We start from the raw sequence: 17708 nt of genomic DNA on the forward strand, positions 1-17708 counted from the left end.
AGCCTGCAAATTCAATCCTGTGCGCAAAGTGGATCCAAGTAAGTATTCCAAGCGTCCAAAGCGGGAATTGAGGAATGAAGATCGTCTAACTAAGGACTTACAGATCACCTGACTGACAGATATTGCCATGCATTGGCGTCTTAAGTGAGGTGAACCTGAGCCAAACTGCTGTGGAGACTCCAGGATTTGGAAGCGCTGCAGACTTTACAGTGATCTTGGAAAACGCTGACACGGTTGTAACCCTTTTGGAAATCGTCAACGGGACCATAGAACTTCTTTGTGCCTGCGAGGCTTCTAAACCAGTTTCTTGGTGCCGCTGCCAGAGTTGCTGTGGGTCGATGTATCCTTACATATATTGTCAGGAATGCGTTCGGGCTGCTGGTTAATCAGGACCCAGTGTACCACTATGAGTTAATCTGACATCAAGGTTTCCCAGAAGGAGTGGGAGCAACGATCCAGCTTCTCAGGAATATTGTGTCAGTGTTCCACAAACTGAAGGTCTCGATTTAAAAGCTTGTCTACAGCATCACTTCTGGTCCCAAGCTGTGGGTAAGTGAGCGAATTCAGAGGACAGATTTGAATGATTAAAGGAGGTTTACCCACAGGCTGGTTGGCAGAACAGGACGAGCTCAGTAATGCTGGACGACCGCAGCATCGCTCCTTCGCGCTCAAAGAGTCAGTCGAGGTAAAAAGCACACGTGGCAAATATTCCTCCTTCTGTTTATACCAGTGAGCCTATCAACATAAACACTCATCGTCTCAAACCTCACTTATAATGTTTCTACAGTGACAGTGAAGTGAATTAAACACTATGTTCGACCTCCGCCAAGTACATTTTTTGTCCAATTCTTTCAGATTTTCATAACAGTTTAATAATTCGCAGGACGTCGCAACAACTAAAGATTTCAATGAAATTTGGCAGAAATGTTGCATATTGGTCCAGGATCAAGTGGTCAGTTGTTGATTCTGACCCAGATTCACCAGCGCCACCAGGTGGTATGTTACAGCACTACAATCTATTTAGAATACTGGCAAATAATTCCTACACCATAGGAGCAAAATACTTTTTTGTGTTGACGATTTGCTGGAATTAAGAAAAATCTAGACACCTTGACCTGATCCTGAAACCTAGTTTTCACCAAATCTGGAACAAATTTGGCAAAGCGTGAAATGAAAATTGGTTGGATTAGTGCCTGTTGACTCTAACACACTGTCAACACACACACACACGTTGCAATACCAATAAAACACAGCTGACTGGTGCTCATATAAAAGGCAGTTGCATCTCACCATGTTCCAGCATCAGAACACTCATCCACACATAAGTGCTCACTGATTGAATCAAAACACAACTCAGCCCCCAAGATCACCAACTAATCAGGTCGATTGACCCGATTATGTGTTTGATGCATTTTCATACCCTGATCATTACAGACAAGCTTCTATTTTCCATTTAAGTAGCACATTTGAGTGGATTGTGTAGCCATGGAGGAGGTAAACGTTCCCTGTGAGCTTCCTAGTTTTTCCATGATGCACACACACATTCTCTGGCCAAGCGTATACACATGACACTGATCTGTGTACTATGTCTGTCTGTGTGGCTCTTTCTCACTCTCCCTGTTCCAGCTTGACAGAGTGATCCCAGCTCTCCCCTCTCTCTCTCTCTCTCTCTCTGAGCTGCTTTTCTTCCCTTGTCGGCTGCTCTGACCTCCTTCCCTGCTTTCATACTTTCTACCCTGTTTGTCTTCCCTCCTCTTCTCCTCTCTCTGTTCTCCTGTTTTCGGGGCATTCCTGCTTCCTGAGGAATGAACCATAGTGAGAGGAGCCAGACAGCCTTTTTGGAGAGACAACACAGAGTCCGGCCCCCGGCCCCCACAAGGAGTCTGCAGCTCCCCATCAAGCTCGTACGTCAGAAATACAACTCAAGTCTGGCTCCGTCCTCTCTAAAGCAAGACTGCAGGCCTCTGACAGCGTCTTTATCCTTACAGGAAATGAAGTATTCAGTCCAGGGGCAGACAAGAGACAAAAGAGCCTGATGTACTTACGCGGACACCTTTAGGACCTGGGTTACCTTGCGGCCCAGCTGAGCCCTGGAACAAAGGAAAGACTATGGTGAGGAGGAGGGTGGGGGGGAGTATTGTCGTGGTGCACACACACACAAGCAGGGCAGTGGTCATATTTCGTCTAAACACATCAGTCTCTGGACAGCGTCAGTTTGGCCTGATAAGAGAGATACAGTGACTGACAGAGAGCTAAAAGGAAACACATGCTGTTCACACTGCAGGACGCAACGTTATACTTCCTGGACTGCATCACACACAGCACACAGGTTTAAACATCCACAGGAACACACAGTTTCATTCATTTGGGTATTTCAGTGTCAAGGACACCTTTCGGAACAAAGTGCTTTTTAATATATTTTCAATGTTGTGACTCTAAATGAGGGACAGATGCACGTCCAAAAACACAAGCAGGAGAGGAAACGAGTGCAGCCAGAGAAGAAGAGAATAGTAGATCAAGTAGATCGACACTTTCTACAGTAGATTCTGCGTATTTGTATAGAAGTCTGTGGGAACCTAAAAAGGATGAGATGGAGGAACTGGAAGCATATTTTTCACTGCACCTGCCTGCCAGGGTAACCTGCAGCCCCGGCTTCCCCCGGAGGTCCTGGTATGCCCTGAGAAAGAGAGAGAGAGAGAGGGGGAGAGAGAGAGAGGGGGGGGGGGGGGAGAGAGAGAGAGAGAGAGAGAGAGAGAGAGAGAGAGAGAAAGAAAGGGAAAGGTGAACAGGGAGATTAGATGGACGGATAAAGTGAAAGAGGAGAAACCAACACAGAGCTCGACCAGCTCTGCCAACTGAGGAATAAGAACAAGCTCTGTTCACCGCTCCTGACTCCACCCACACAAACCCGTCCTATTAACTGTACCTTTCCACACCCCCACCCCAACAACCCCCCCACCATCACCTGCTTCAGCTCACCCTGACTCTTGGCAGTTTGGGGATTTGGTTGATTGGCGTCTCCAGGTTAAGGTTCATCATCATTGCTGCCTCATAGCAACATATAACCGTGATAAATATCAAAATTAATGCTGGAAATTACTTTGACAAGCGTTGAGATTTTCCTCTCTGGCCTTCAGGCTTTTCACCGTCTCAACAATTTAGTAAAGCCAGTTGCCCGTCTGACCACTTAGTGTTCAGGCTAAAATTAAATTGAGTTTGTCGAAACTCTGCCTGGAATGTGTCCATAATGTTGCTTTTTCTGGATTACGAGGGATCGTAAAAGTCATCAAATGCAGCAGTTTTAAATGGCTCATATGGGTTATTGAATCATTTTGTGACAGACGTTATCACTCGATTGTAAAATGACACCTGGAATCCTGATGAAACCAAATGGGATCATTAATACAAACAATTGTGCCTGTGGCTTTAAATGCTTTCGTTTGCAGACAACAAAGTACAGATTCTGAAACCATATGAGGCCCTTAGTGACTGCAGTGTGTTCTATAGGGGGTGGAGTGGCACCTGGCATCTAAAAGATCCCTGATCACACAGAAATAATGGCTTCCTTCTTCAATAAGTGCTGTGCTTTGGACATGTGTGTTGACTGTTAGCACTTTGATGATTCAAATTGTTTTTCCATCGCAGGGAGGGGAATAAGCAGGATAAAAGGAATGGCTGACTAGAGAGGACAGTTAAGGAACTGAGGCAACCGCCTTGGGGAAACACAAGCCACATCTGTGTGTTCACGTAGGGTCATGAGTGATCTTCTACTGCTCGTCGATGACAGCTGTGACCTGGAAACACTGACTGCCAACAACTAACACAACAACAACACAACAACAGCAACACAACAACTGTCCCCAGGCCTTAATGTTAAGGAATGGGATCAGAATTTACCCTTAGTTTTCTGTCACACGCATGTTCTAATGTAAGCATCTTGAAGCATCTTATCAATGACTAATCGATTAACGATTAAACCTATTAAAAAACTGGTGTTTACAGTGATGCTGTGAACCTCAATTCTTTAGGATTTTAGAAATACCAAAAGCACCAACAGATGATCCTTAGGCAAATGTGCACACAAATCCATTATTTCCTCTTTGCTGAAACCATTAATACAATATAAAAATCAGTCCAGATATCCTGACAGACATTAGTCTTGCCGATTTATATTTAAGATCTAAATCAGCATGTGATAATCACATTTACCAGATCAGATGGAGCAAAATAGAAACCATATATAATAATTCCAGTCCAGTATTTCAGCATTAAAGCTGTAAAAACAATCTTTGGGTTCTCTGGACCATTGTTCCATTGAAAACAAACCCAGAGCATCTAATGGAAGAAACCAACCCTTTGCCAGATAATAAAGTGAGCGAGGATTATGAACTGTTTAATATTCATGTTTCAATCGATAATTGGTTAATCTTTAACAGATATAATACAAACAAAACCATAATCACACACACTTACAGGCACACAACACTACTTACTTGTTCTCCTGGCAGTCCCGGTGGTCCTGGATGACCCTTAGGACCCTGGAATAAAGAACAAAGCAAATGCTGTTTGTTTCCATTTCATTATATCTTGAGCATATTTAACAAAGAAACATCACAGATACCAAATCAGCAAACACTCTAGAACGTGTGTTTGTGACAGAGATTATGAGGAGGATCACAGTAAGGAGTTAATTTGACTGTAGAGTGGAGACTGTATGTGGTATTTGTGCATTCCTGGCATTAATTCTGTCATTTCTGTTAAAATAAGTCAGCTGAGGGTTGTAGAAACGTTCTGGAGCATTCACACTGCAGCCAGGAGTCTGCTGACACATTTTAGGTGCAATGTCAAAGTTAATGACCTTTGACCTTTGCATTCAACTTAACTACACATTCCCATGCACACACAAACTCCTTTTAAAACATGTTTAATGCTAATACTTATTATTATGCGTATGCACACACACACACCCTGGACAACAGTATTAAAACACATCTAACAACTTTTTCTAACATGATTCTGTAAACATCATTCATTTCTTTTTCCACAATTTGGTCCCGCAGCCAAATCCCACATTTAGTTAAAAAAGCAATCCTCCTAAACTAAACAGGATTTGCAGTTTGTTAAATCAGAGCTTTTCATCTATTAAGGCCTTTTTATTTTTCTCTTTCACGTGATGATGAAGAGCAGATGTTTACAGCTCCACATCACAGGGTCAGGGCCGGGTCAGCATCTTCTTGGGGCAGCGAGAGACGCCTGACTCTGTCGTGTGCTTCCCTGGTTGTGACACATGAACCTTCACACTCAATAAAAGGCTCACTTGGGGGTAAAGAGCTTAGGGCCCGAGCCAGTCATTTCCTCTGAAAATACTTGAGAGGGCACAGTTCATGCGCTCGCTATATTAGGTTCAGCTACTGCAAACACTGGGGCGGTCCCCTGGGAGGCAAGGTGAAGGCCAACTATGTGGAGACCAGACTGAAGAGCGTCCAGACCAGAGCTTGAATAAGAGACGACCTGCATGTGTAGTCTTCACTAGCTGGTCTTGACCTGCTGACCATCACGTGCACCTTTAAAGACCTCGTGAAGTGATTGATTGGAGTGTCCATGACGTTCTTCCCACTTTAGCAAGACAATTGACCTGAGGAGGTATTGGATATTGTGCGTGTCATCGACACCCTGACCCAGAACAGAGTGCCTTTCCTCTTTCGGATGACTTTTGACCTTAACGCCTATCGGGTTTGGGTAAGGTGGCGCCGAATTGTAAGAGCAAGCTCTGATCACAAGAGAGAGAGAGACGAGCAGAGACATACAGTAGCTGGGGATTCATGGTGCAGGGGACAAGGTGTGAGAAAGGAAAGATGAAGTTAAGAAAGAATAATGAAGACAGAAAGAGAGAGAGAGTGAGAGAGAGAGGGAGAGAGAGAGGGTAACGCTATACTGACCACATTAAAAGGTTGTGCTGAGGCCCAGCTCATGTTTGAGGCTAACACTGGGGGGATTACACAGTTGGAACACTGAACAACGTGTGTGTGTGTGTGTGTGTGTGTGTGTGTGTGTGTGTGTGTGTGTGTGTGTGTGTGTGTGTGTGTGTAACTGAACCAATTCTAGATGTGCACTGCCTCCTTTCTCAGTACAGAGGATCATGGAGAAACAGTAAAGCAAAAAAAGGAAAACATGACATCAGCTACCTGAAAAGTCCTTTCTGACAGATTCCAAACCTCTTTGGCGAAAAAAGATTTAAAAGCAGACAAACACGCCGACTCTTACCAGAGGACCTTGAAATCCATCCGGACCAGGCAGACCTGTTGGACCTCTGCCGCCCTGTTGGAACAGATAAGACATAAGACAAACAAATCAATAAGAGACTGATTACTGGAAGTTAAGTAAATGTGTCCCAATGCAGTTCCCAAGTCCTTCTCAAGCAAAATTATATGAAAAGTAAAAACTCGGACTAAGACTTTCTACTCCAGAGGGTTAACATCATCTTGTGTGTTATTTTCCTAATGAAAACCACATGCTGAGCAATATTCAGATATTCAGCAAACGAGATAAGAACTGAGATTATTACTGGCAAAAGTGTTAAACCAGGGATAAGAATGAACTGAGAGCGCCGGGACTTATTGGAAAGCTTTTTACGCTCCACTTTCCAGTTAATAAGGTCAATGACTGAGATCTGATCACAATCACCACAGATGGAAGAGCTGCACTGGTGAGTGAGGATGACTCCGGGAGGGGGGCAGATAAGCACGGATATGCATTATACAGTAAAGCAATCTGTCGACAGTTAACATCTCCCATTTGAGGAATTTCCTTCAAGGTTTTCCATGAGTGCACAGAGCTCACAGGCTGGAAGACACAGATACATTTAGAGCTTAATTAGTTCAAGAAATCTTGCATCACTATCCACTGTTATAATGCGGGAGAGAGTGAGAGAGCGCGAGAGAGAGAGAGAGAATAAGAGATACCAGCTGTGGTGACGCCACGCAAATCTATTCAACCAGTGAGTCAGAAATACAGACGCTGGTTTAAGATATGAAGCTCCTGCAGTAAATGACTGAAAGGACAAAGGAGAAACAGACTAAAGTGGTTTTCAAGCTATTTAATCTGATGCAACTCAGTGAATGAATGATGCGTTTATCAATGATTATGTTTGGTTTCACACTGATGATTTCCGAGAATACTAAATATATCAACAAAAGCCATGTGGGAACGTTTCCTCCACTGACATCAAAACAGGAAGAAGTTTCAGGCAGGATTTGAACATGAAGCAACAACAGAAAGGGAAGAAAACATATTTCTACTCGTCTCCATCATTTGGGCCATATAGCAAAAGAAGTACAAGAACATTTAAGGAGTAATTAATCATTTGTATTTGTATGATTCCTTGCATTTCTAGGTGATAAATCTTTCTTGAACATTGCCCCGAGCTCACCTATGAAAAGAACAGTTGTGTCCCTGAGGCTGAATTTCTTACCTTCTCTCCTGGAGGAGCCTGACCTGGAGAAAGCCCCGGGTCTCCCTTAGAACCCTGTCACACAAAGAGTCACATGGTCAATAACCTAAACAATCAAAGGTATTTCTATACATATCACATACACACACATCAGGCTTGAACTGATTGTTTTCATTACATTCTTGACAGATTCTTGTGCTTTACTTCATTTCCTCAGGTCACATCTTTCAGAACGATTCCATCAACCATCATGTACCAGCCGCCAGTGTCAGGGGTGAATGGTACAAACTAATTCATCCCATATTGACAAAGGAACGTTGCCAAAAAAGTGCTGAAGAGTTCAAGATTTGAGAGGCTCTAAATCGTGACAAACACAAAAAAGGAGAGAGAGAAAGGCCACAATTTGCTTGCAAGCTTTTGTAAGGAAGCCTTTGAGGATCCTGACCTCATCCTAATTCTGTGTCACCTCAGACCACATGTAAGAATCCCACAAGGAAGAGAATCAGTCAAACAAAGTGCCGGAGTGGAGGTGATGGTAAGTGCATTACCGCAGAATAGCAATATTACATTTCAACACCCGGAGGGGGTTTAAGGTCAGAAAGCTCTCTTCTATTTGCATACAACTAAAACACTTAAATGTCCCTCTGGATAAAGCAACCAGACTCTAAACTGTACGGTGAAACCAAACGCCAGCTGACATGTTGGGAAACCACTGAATTTACTCAATTCTGCCAAGTCTCTAAACATTGCGGTCGACTGTTTCAATAAGACAATAACAAAGAAAGTTTCTAATAATTTGTCCTTAGAGACTTATGACATTCAACACTTGGCTACGTCTGGCCAGTGGTTCTTAATGGCTTGAGTCCCTTTGGTAAACACAGGTGTTGGGCCCTTTTCTTAGCCTTTCCACAACTTCTTCATTGGTTGACAACAGCTAAGTTAAAAAGCCCCTTTGTTAAGTTTATTGTGATGCTATATCCCATAAGGATCTATTAAAAACACTTGAAAATTAAGCATCTTTAAGAAGTACTCTATGTTTTTCTGCAGATGTCCAGAGAAACTCTACAGTTTAGGAGGAAGTTTGGACCATTGTGTAGGTGTATGGTGTCACACCAAGTGTACAAAGGTGTTTTATCCACCCAGCCCCAGTTAGACGCCTCATATTCAGATCCGCCCTTGGACGGTTGTGTTAAACATCAAACTCCAGACCTGAAAATGTTTGTTTCTCCAGGTTGCGGTGTGTTGAGCCACCCTTGCCTGGCCCAGTTTGACAACTACGGTCCATTCTTCTCGTTAGTTATCCATCAATGAGGCTTTACTGTTCCTCGCAGGTATTACCTACTTGTTTTTTTGAGCACCGTGTTCCCAAAGTTTTGACTGATAGCCATTGAGACATATAAGAGCTCTGGGTGGAGGAATATCTAAGCGAGGTCCTCCTGTGTTTGAAAAGTGTCAGCAGAACGTGGAGCAGATTGAAAGGCTCTTTTAAGTCCTGCAAGCATATCGTCATAACATTTCAGGCTGTGCCTCAAACACATGTCAACTCAGCTTTTCAGCTTGGCATCAGGGACTAGATCCCTCTGTTTGAATCCTCAGAACCAAAACACAAAGTATGTGGAGATATTTTCCTAAACTGAGACAAAGAGTCCCTCTCTTCCTGTTCCACCTCCACACAGGGGTTGGGGGTCTGAGGATGACTCACCGAAAGGTCACAATATTAGACATGCTGGTTTTGGTTTTGTGTGTGTGTGTGTTTCTCTGTGTGCACATGTGGGTGTACACAAAGTGGGCGGCAACACACTTCAGCCAATTGGAACCCCTAAACCAATCAAGAACAGTCTCAGCAAGGTCGAAGTTGACACCAGAACACATCCATCTCTCTCTCCCAGTGCTCTGTTTGACTAATCAGAGAGGAAAACAGAACATTCCTCTGTGTGTGTGTGTGTGTGTGTGTGTGTGTGTGTGTGTGTGTGTGTGTGTGTGTGTGTGTGTGTGTGTGTGTGTGGAGATCATAATTCATGAAAGGTACTTCATAAACTACTTCTTTCTTTAACAACATATTCTACAACATGTCCAGGCTCGGGGGCGTCTGACATTTCCACATCAAAAGTCCACTTTTCTTCTGATTCTGCATCCATAGTGAACCCAGTCTGCGGTTTCTGTTTCTCACTGACTGTGGGGTGGATGCAGCAACTCTTTGGTAGCCAGATGGAATCACTGTTACCACAAACATGTGCACGGAGCTGCCCAGTGCCCACATCCTTGCTCAGCTGCACCGGCGTGTCCTTTCCATCTGGTTCCATGTTGGAGAAAGCTCATCACAGATCAAAACTGCTATCATTCTTTTTTTCTTTTCAAATTAAGTCAGTATGGTTGATAATAAGCCCTGACAAGCATTATTCAGCCCTTTAGAGGAAATCAGAGTAACTGTGATCCAGGCTGAGTCTTCCTTGTCACACAGTGCCAAGATGTGTGCATACATGTGGCTGCGTCTGGTTAAAACCCTCTCACACTTAAAGTAGACAGATTGCCTGAGTCTCTGTTATAATAGATGCCATTTGCTGTTAAAAAGTAAACAGATTTCAAGCCCTGACAGTGCAGATTTACGGAAATGCTCATTTTCTTTGCCATCTTTCTTATCATTTTCTTTACCAACTTAATTGCTGAGAATACAGAGATTGCAACACCCGACTTTACGTTTACATGCCAATTGTCAATTTCACACAAGAGCAAAAGCAAATCTTCCTATGCAATGAAAGACATAATGGAGTGAAGTCTGCACACAGATTTCCATGTTTTATGTTATATTGTGAAGCCTCTTCTATAATTAAATGCACAAAAAAGCACCTTCGACCACTTGTGCTCTCTGCTCTCATAGCACTACTGAGCACACTGTGTGAAAACATGCTGTTTAAGGGCCCAGTCTCTTTCAGGACTCTCTCTGATCTGTGCAGGCAGGCAGTCGTGTATTTTAATGACTCTGTAATGATCCTCAAACCCACACAGCTACGTCAGAAACGCTGCCATCACCATTTATCACCACTACTAAGATGGAAACGAATATTAGTATGAACATGAGGTCTCTTTGATTTTTGGTATTAAATGTTACAATACACAAAACTACCTCAATCATTCTATTTGTTTGATGACAGTTTTGTTCGTGTTGGTCGTCTCTTTTAGGCAGAATGCACATTATACAACACGGAGCAATAATCAAAACAACACTTTGGCTCGTCTTTCAAACATGCGCTATTGTTACCATATGAGTGATGTGTTCTTCCTGAGAAATGTGATACAACAGCACAGCACATCTTCATCTTGTTTTATTTCGCCAAACACGTATTTATCACATTAGAGAAATCACACAAACCCACAGCTTCTAACCAATGAACTTGGTTTTGCAATACCAAGGACTTCAGTCATGGGTAGTAAGATGTCAAAGCACCACTATTGACCTAGGGTAACCATAGCAACAAATGAGTGAGGGAGCTTTACTGGAAGAGCTATTTCTAGAAGCAGACAAACACAAAACTAGTCTTGGAATGATTAACTTCACATCTGTTACACCAAAGAAAACAGATTTTTGCGAAGGAAAAAAAGAAAACGTAAATTCAGATTCAACAAGTTGACAAATCATGATGCCTAATTCACTCAACTTTTTGGCGCATTAGGACCAGTGTGTAGGTTAACTATACCTTATCCTTAACAACATCTGTTTGTGGGCAAGCACTACAAAAGCATCTAAATGTGCTCCTATAATGATTCTCTTGATTCACTGTGATGGTGAAACTACAAGGTTTCAGAAAAACGCAAAAAGGCATCAGGGGCCAACAAAGTGTTTGAAGCCTGGATCCTCTTACTTACATAAAGAGAATAGAAGAAACGCCAATAATAATAATAACAGGACGAACTGATTTATTTGTCATCAAAAACAGTAGTCTTCAAAAAAATAACTTGGACCAAATTACACCAATTGCCAGTGTTATGGAATCATTTTTCGGAGAATTGTGGATCCACCTGTGGATGCAAATTGGTAGCAGTTTCTTCTTCCCCGAGCCACTAACCAACCAAAGCACGTAAACAACAACACATCCTCCTTGGTGAGGGTAGAAAGCAAAACAGCCTTAATGAAAGTTAAACATTTTCTCAACTCCTCAGCGCCTGTCAGCTCTTGTTTGTCTCAGGCCGCCTTGTAATGCAAACCAGAGGAATACTGAGGTGGGGAACTGCAGTTGTACGTACAAATTAACAACTCATATTTTCAGTATGATGACATGGCAGGTTGTTGGCACTCCGCCAGGGTATACGCAGGATCCTGCACAGGTGTAATGGAGTCTTTGTATACATTAAATGTGCCTTTGTATCATCCAATACAGTCCAATATTATAACAGTAAAATCGGTACACGTGAGCACACACTGTATTAGTGTATAACCCAGTGCCTGTTCTGAGTTTACATTACCTCCGATCCATTAAAAATACCATCAATTCCAAATTTCCGACTATAAATGATCATTTGTCAGTTTATGTGAATTATATGAATCACTGTAATGGCAGAGATCCGCCCCCGTCCCTCACTCTCTCACCTACATTTAATTGTGCATGCAGTCATCTTAAGCTCATCCATCTGTCCACACTTGAGAAACACATCTTACTTGAGCCACGGGGCTTTTTCCGACTAATAAAGAACGATCCCGTGTCTGTTCCTCTGGTTTCTGTATCCTGATCAAGCATGTCATCGAGTATGGATGATATAGAAAGTGTATAGTAAGGGGGATTACATACTGATCCAGGCTTTGTTCCAATATGGGCCCTCGTCAGGACAAAGACAGTGCGCTCCTACAAACATCTGCTGTCATCACTTTGCGCCACATGTTCACTACATATACTGAGCATCACTGCCGTGTGGAAGCAGAGGATGATATTGACCATCCTTGCCCCGTCTCTGACAGGACTCATCTGGCTCCTCCGCAGCTCCTGCAGATGCTAAGCAGACCCCCCCCCCCTCCCCCTCTCCCCTCTGGTGCTTTCAGGAAGCCATCTACAGCTACCTATCACAGGAGAAGGCCACTCACCTTGGGGCCCGGTAGTCCAGCCTGTCCTGGGTTTCCGTGTGGACCCGTGGGACCCTGGAGAGGAGACAGACAGGAGACAGAGAGAGACGAGGGATTAATGTGCATGTCAGCAGAAATAACTCAGGATGTAAGATGAGTCACATGGCAGATCTAACCTCCAGCTGCACTCTGAACTACAGAGGGATGACACCAAAGCTAATCTAGAATGACTGAATGATCATTTTCTTAGAATCACACATACCTGTCATACACACATGCACACACTGTCACATTTGTTCTTGGTGTACAGAACCAATTTCGTTCCATGAACTTCACAGGTATGCAATGTATGCATAACCACATATGTGCACAGACACACACACACACACACGTGCCTACACGTGTGTGCATATGCATGTACACACACCGTACATACACTACATTCCTGCACATCTGCACCCCTGCTGTTTGCCAGCCTTTCTCTGCACTATCGCCAGGAGCCAGGAAGTAGGAACCTCTCTCTCACTCTCTCTCTCGCTCCCTCTCTCTACTTTCTTCCATATCAGTAATCAATAATCAACCAAGAGAGCCCATAAAGCACTATGAAGGTCTTTCAATGGTCTCTATGTTTAACGCCACTGATGAAACTGTCACCTTAAAGGGCCGGTTACAATATAACAACAGTAAACTACAGGGCAGTAAATGCCAAATACAGACGCCGCAGAATGAGTCTGTATTTGCTGTAGTGCTCTGTGCTGAGGCAGCAGACGGGGACGCGACCACAGCAACAAACAGTGCCCGCAACTTCCCACCACACACACACAAATACACACACACATCCCAGGCCTCCATCTTTCTCTGCTTTACGACTCCAGAGTTTAGACTGGATTCTGTAACAGCCATGTGCTTTCCAAACCCTTTTACTAGGAGACATGTTTTACTGTTGGCTGGAGCGGTGTGTTGGTGTGTGTGAGTGTCTGTGCGTAAGTGTGTGTCTACCATCTTCCTGTCTTTCTTCCTGCTAGTCTTCATATTCAGACTCTGTTAGACGCGTTAAAATACAGCAGAACATGAGAGAAAACACCACTCCTGAATATTATTAGTTATATTATATTATATATTATATTATTAGTCATCTGATGTCAATGGTGCACGCACACGCACACACACACAATATACACAGAAAGAAACATTCCCACTCATTCACATAAACACACACACACAGCATGTTCCAACGTTTTACTGATGATAACTGTTTCTACATTGGAGCCTCATTATCCACTGCAGCTCCACAGAGGATGTTCAGTCCTTGAAGTGTAAAGTTAATTTTACCGTATTTGGTCTCTTATAAACACAGATTCAGTGTTTATATTTACATTCCCTGAGTGAAATCAACCGTTCCGATGTTGCTGCTCTGGGTAAAGCTTCTAAAAAGAGCTTGAACTCAGCTACTTACACACCTTCCCTCCCACACATACCACATCTACTGAGTGAAATGTGTCTTGCTCTGTTTAAAGATGCCCTCGGGGTCTGTGGCAGCGTATCACAGGATTGCATCATGACAGCTTTGGCAGATGCATATGATGGACACACTCGCGACCAGAGTGCAAAATGCAGCCTGTTCCTTACCGCTGCTGCTGCTCTCTGCATCTGGAACTGTTTGTTACATGTGGATTGCTCCAGAAAAAAATGGCGAATAACAGCGCAGCATGCATCCTCTGGCGGGCTATCTCATTGTCATGCGCCATTACAAAGCGAGCCTTGTTCCTGGTTTTAATCACGCTAACCACAAACATCGCCTCTTTCCTGACACTTGCAGCTGGACGGTGACGTTGAGTACAGGCAAAGCACATTTGGCCGGTGCCTGCTGGCTGCCACATGACAAGGTGAAAATACAGAACATTGGGGCAACTTTTTTGTTTCCTGTTTGGAGTGCCGTTGTTAGGAGGAGAAATGCCCTCAGGTCCAATAAACTCAACTCCAAACATGACTGAAGACGTAAAAATACTTTCTGTCCTGCAATGGCCTCTGTAGAGCTCCACGCCAATAACCTTGTATCACAATCATACACAATTCATAGGGTTCGGGATCGCCCTTCCATGTCTAGAAGCAAGTTCTAGGTACAAAGACATAAACACTCTCAATTCATTGTATTAAAATCCAAATCAGAATTAAACTCAATAGATTCTGACATCATAATCATAATTGCAATATGAAGTTCTGGGCAATTTCTCAAATGTTCCTCTCCTGATCCCTACTGAAGGCAACAGTGTCCATCTTTCCCCTACAGCGATCTGCCAGGGTACAACCACCTTAAGGCGCACGTTACTCACCCGTGTACCTCTTTTTCCTGCAGGACCAGGTAAACCAGGGGGACCGGGAGGACCCTAGATCAGAGAGATAGAGGGAGATGGAGAGCAACAAGAGAAAGAGAGAGAGAGAGACAGAGAGAGAGAAGGAGAAGAAAAGAGAGAGAGTATGTTAATGGCAAGCAATAACATGCAGTTCACTGTCCTGGCCTCCGCAATGATGAGTATGTGCTATATTTATGTAAGAGCTATTAAGTTCAAAGAAAGAAGCCAAGTGTTTTCAACTAAAAGCTCTATTAGGAAAGCTCGGAGCAGGAGGGTCGAGTTACAGTCCTGGGATGAGACCGACGCCACCAGCCTTTGGTCAGCTCGGGGATTAACTAAAAGCCTTCGTCATGGAAATAACATAGCAAGAAACATGTGTCATGTTGTGGCTGACGCAAGTAAAACAAAAGAAGGAATAAAGAATTCACACATGTGCAGAGCACCTCCACATTCCTGAACAGACCCCAAACGTGAGCCTCATTAATTAATGCATTCCTGCCATACAAACCAGAACGGTGCCAAAAAACCATGCACATAAGGAATGCACACTATTTCTATGTAAATGTCATAATACATTGCTTGTAATTGGAACAAAACAAATAAAAGACAAATCTGTCCATGTGTAAGATAAATCACACAAAATCCTCTTACAGGCACAACAAGGTTCAATGGATCTGGGCATCACAGAAACAGCAGCGCACACACGGCATCTTTAGGGTGTCTAAACACAGAATGACCCCACCTACACATTCCACACACCTGTGCCCAAGTGTGCGCAAGGGGCACCTCACGGGGACTGAGGTTCACTTCAGTCAAACTGACAGGGAACTCTTTCTGTGTCCACCCTGAAAGTGAACTTTAAAGTGGATCCTGGTCCCTTTCTCAGTCTCTTAGCATTGATTAGATCTCCAACCTCTTGCTCTTCAAATCACAGGAGATTGCAGTCACCTTACTCCGTTAAACCTAAACGGAACGCGACTGCTGCGTCTTCATTCACACATTGCACGAATCAACGATAAAGAACAAAATGGACCACAAGTGAAAGGTGGTACGAGTACGCTTCAATTTTGGGTCCTTTAAGAGCATCTGAGTTCGTTTAGAGTGTTCACGCATCCACAAACACTGCCAAGTCAAAGGTCTGAGACCATTTGAAGCACCACTAGCACAAAGCAGGTATGAGAACCTCCTTTACTAGCAGATATGGGGAAAGCGAGGATAGAATGCTGTGGATTCATTTGAGAAACACTGCAGAAGAGACAATAAACGGAAGTCATGAAAAGCCTGATCCACTATACGAGGGTCATGGGTGTCAAATCCATGCTTGAGAACCACTAGGGTCCCTCTAGTCTTAACACCTACGCTGGTGGGCCGAGCTGTGTACACACACGACAGTGATAACATGTTACCTTGAGCATGAAATGTTGGTCAAGACACCAAGTAGACAATTTTGAAAAGCCAATGATGTCTACAATCACTGCAGCATGTAAACAGTGTCTGTGTGCTGCTGGTTAATGACACCTCGTATGTTTGTACCTAATGGCTCCTTAGAGATGCATTCACTTGTCAGTTCTGGTCAGCAGACAAAACAGAGACTCAGTTTAATGACTGGCTCCTGATGGTTCTCCTCTGAAACAAGTTAAGACTAGAAAATGGAGGCCTGTCAGAGTCATTAGTGGCTATCATGCATATATACTCAAAGGACATTACGACAAACGACGCAAACACACAGCAGATCACCAGGGATGTTCTAAGAAAGGTCGGCGGAGCTCAGTGAGGTATGTTAAAGAAGCACGCCACCAATTTTTGTGCCTTAAATTCCGTTCACAGGTGATAAATTGAAATGAAATGGAAGTGAGACAATCGACATCAATGTGTTCTCTGGTTGGAAAACACCAAGAAGTTGGCCAAAGAGGAAATCTCCTTCTGGGCGATTTAAGCTTGAGATCAATGTGCAATCCCTCCACTGCCGTCTGCCCTAATAAACCTGAACACATTTGGTTCTCATTAGAAAGGTACAGTATGCAGATCAAGACAAGAGAGCAGGCTTCTTCTAGTGGGCAAAATGGCTCAGTTTAGTTTTACCAGACTCAAAGAACACAATATGATCGCCCCAACTTCGTACTGCTACAATCAATAGCTAGCATAATCTCATTATTGACACCTTTTAATACCCAATACGTTTTAAACTCAATTTTCTATCGAGATACACAGCAAGTTTATAATTAGGCTGTGATCTGGAGTATCCTTACCCCCTCTGAATGTCCTGGATGGACAAAGAGGGAGAAAGAAACAGCTGTTTGTTCCTCCACACTCCCACACACAGACACATGGAAACTGTGAGCACATCACCGCCTTCACCACAACAACAGGCTGCAAAGAAACCAAGACCCTCATGAAATAAAAGGATCATATTCAAGTGCTTGATGTGTAGTTACAGAGGCAAAGGTCAAATCTGTTCCACTGGAGACAATTCAAGTCAAGTCATTTGACTCATCATCATGACTCATCAATTTGAACTCGACACAATCTGTGACATTCCCATGAGACGATGGCACGAGAATATCTCCTTTGCACAGGGTTTCGAACCAGTAAGTGAGGCGTAACAGAGTGTGTGACAGACACATTCCCAAGAGGGTAAAGGCATTTGGAAGGTGATGATCCAACACAAAAACAATATTCCAGATTACTTCATTCCGTCACCAATCCTGCGTTTGTTAACCATCTGTTGTGATTTCACGTCTAAAGCTCAAACCCAACAACAACCCATGTATTTGGCGGCAGTAGCTCAGTTCATAGCGACTCAGCTTGGGAACCAGAGGGTCTTTTGTACAACTTCGCCCAAACTAGCTGT

At 43.5% G+C, this 17708-nt stretch overlaps 1 protein-coding gene across 1 annotated transcript in view; it reads right to left on the reverse strand.

Moving 5' to 3' along the window:
- Positions 1–17708, reverse strand: part of col24a1 (collagen type XXIV alpha 1 chain) — an 81860-nt gene that overhangs the window by 47951 nt on the left and 16201 nt on the right. Inside the window, exons 4-10 of the mRNA XM_076170166.1 lie at positions 14837–14890; positions 12525–12578; positions 7472–7525; positions 6265–6318; positions 4494–4538; positions 2624–2677; positions 2046–2090 (exon numbers count right to left, since the gene is read on the reverse strand). Of these exons, the coding sequence (XP_076026281.1) occupies positions 2046–2090; positions 2624–2677; positions 4494–4538; positions 6265–6318; positions 7472–7525; positions 12525–12578; positions 14837–14890 (360 nt within the window). The remainder of the gene's footprint in view (positions 1–2045; positions 2091–2623; positions 2678–4493; positions 4539–6264; positions 6319–7471; positions 7526–12524; positions 12579–14836; positions 14891–17708) is intronic.

The sequence above is a fragment of the Genypterus blacodes genome, unplaced genomic scaffold, assembly GCF_046128005.1.
Source record: "Genypterus blacodes isolate CSIRO-AG114 ecotype Tasmania unplaced genomic scaffold, CSIRO-AGI_Gbla_v1 ptg000215l_1, whole genome shotgun sequence".
Classification (NCBI taxonomy): Eukaryota; Metazoa; Chordata; class Actinopteri; order Ophidiiformes; family Ophidiidae; genus Genypterus; species Genypterus blacodes.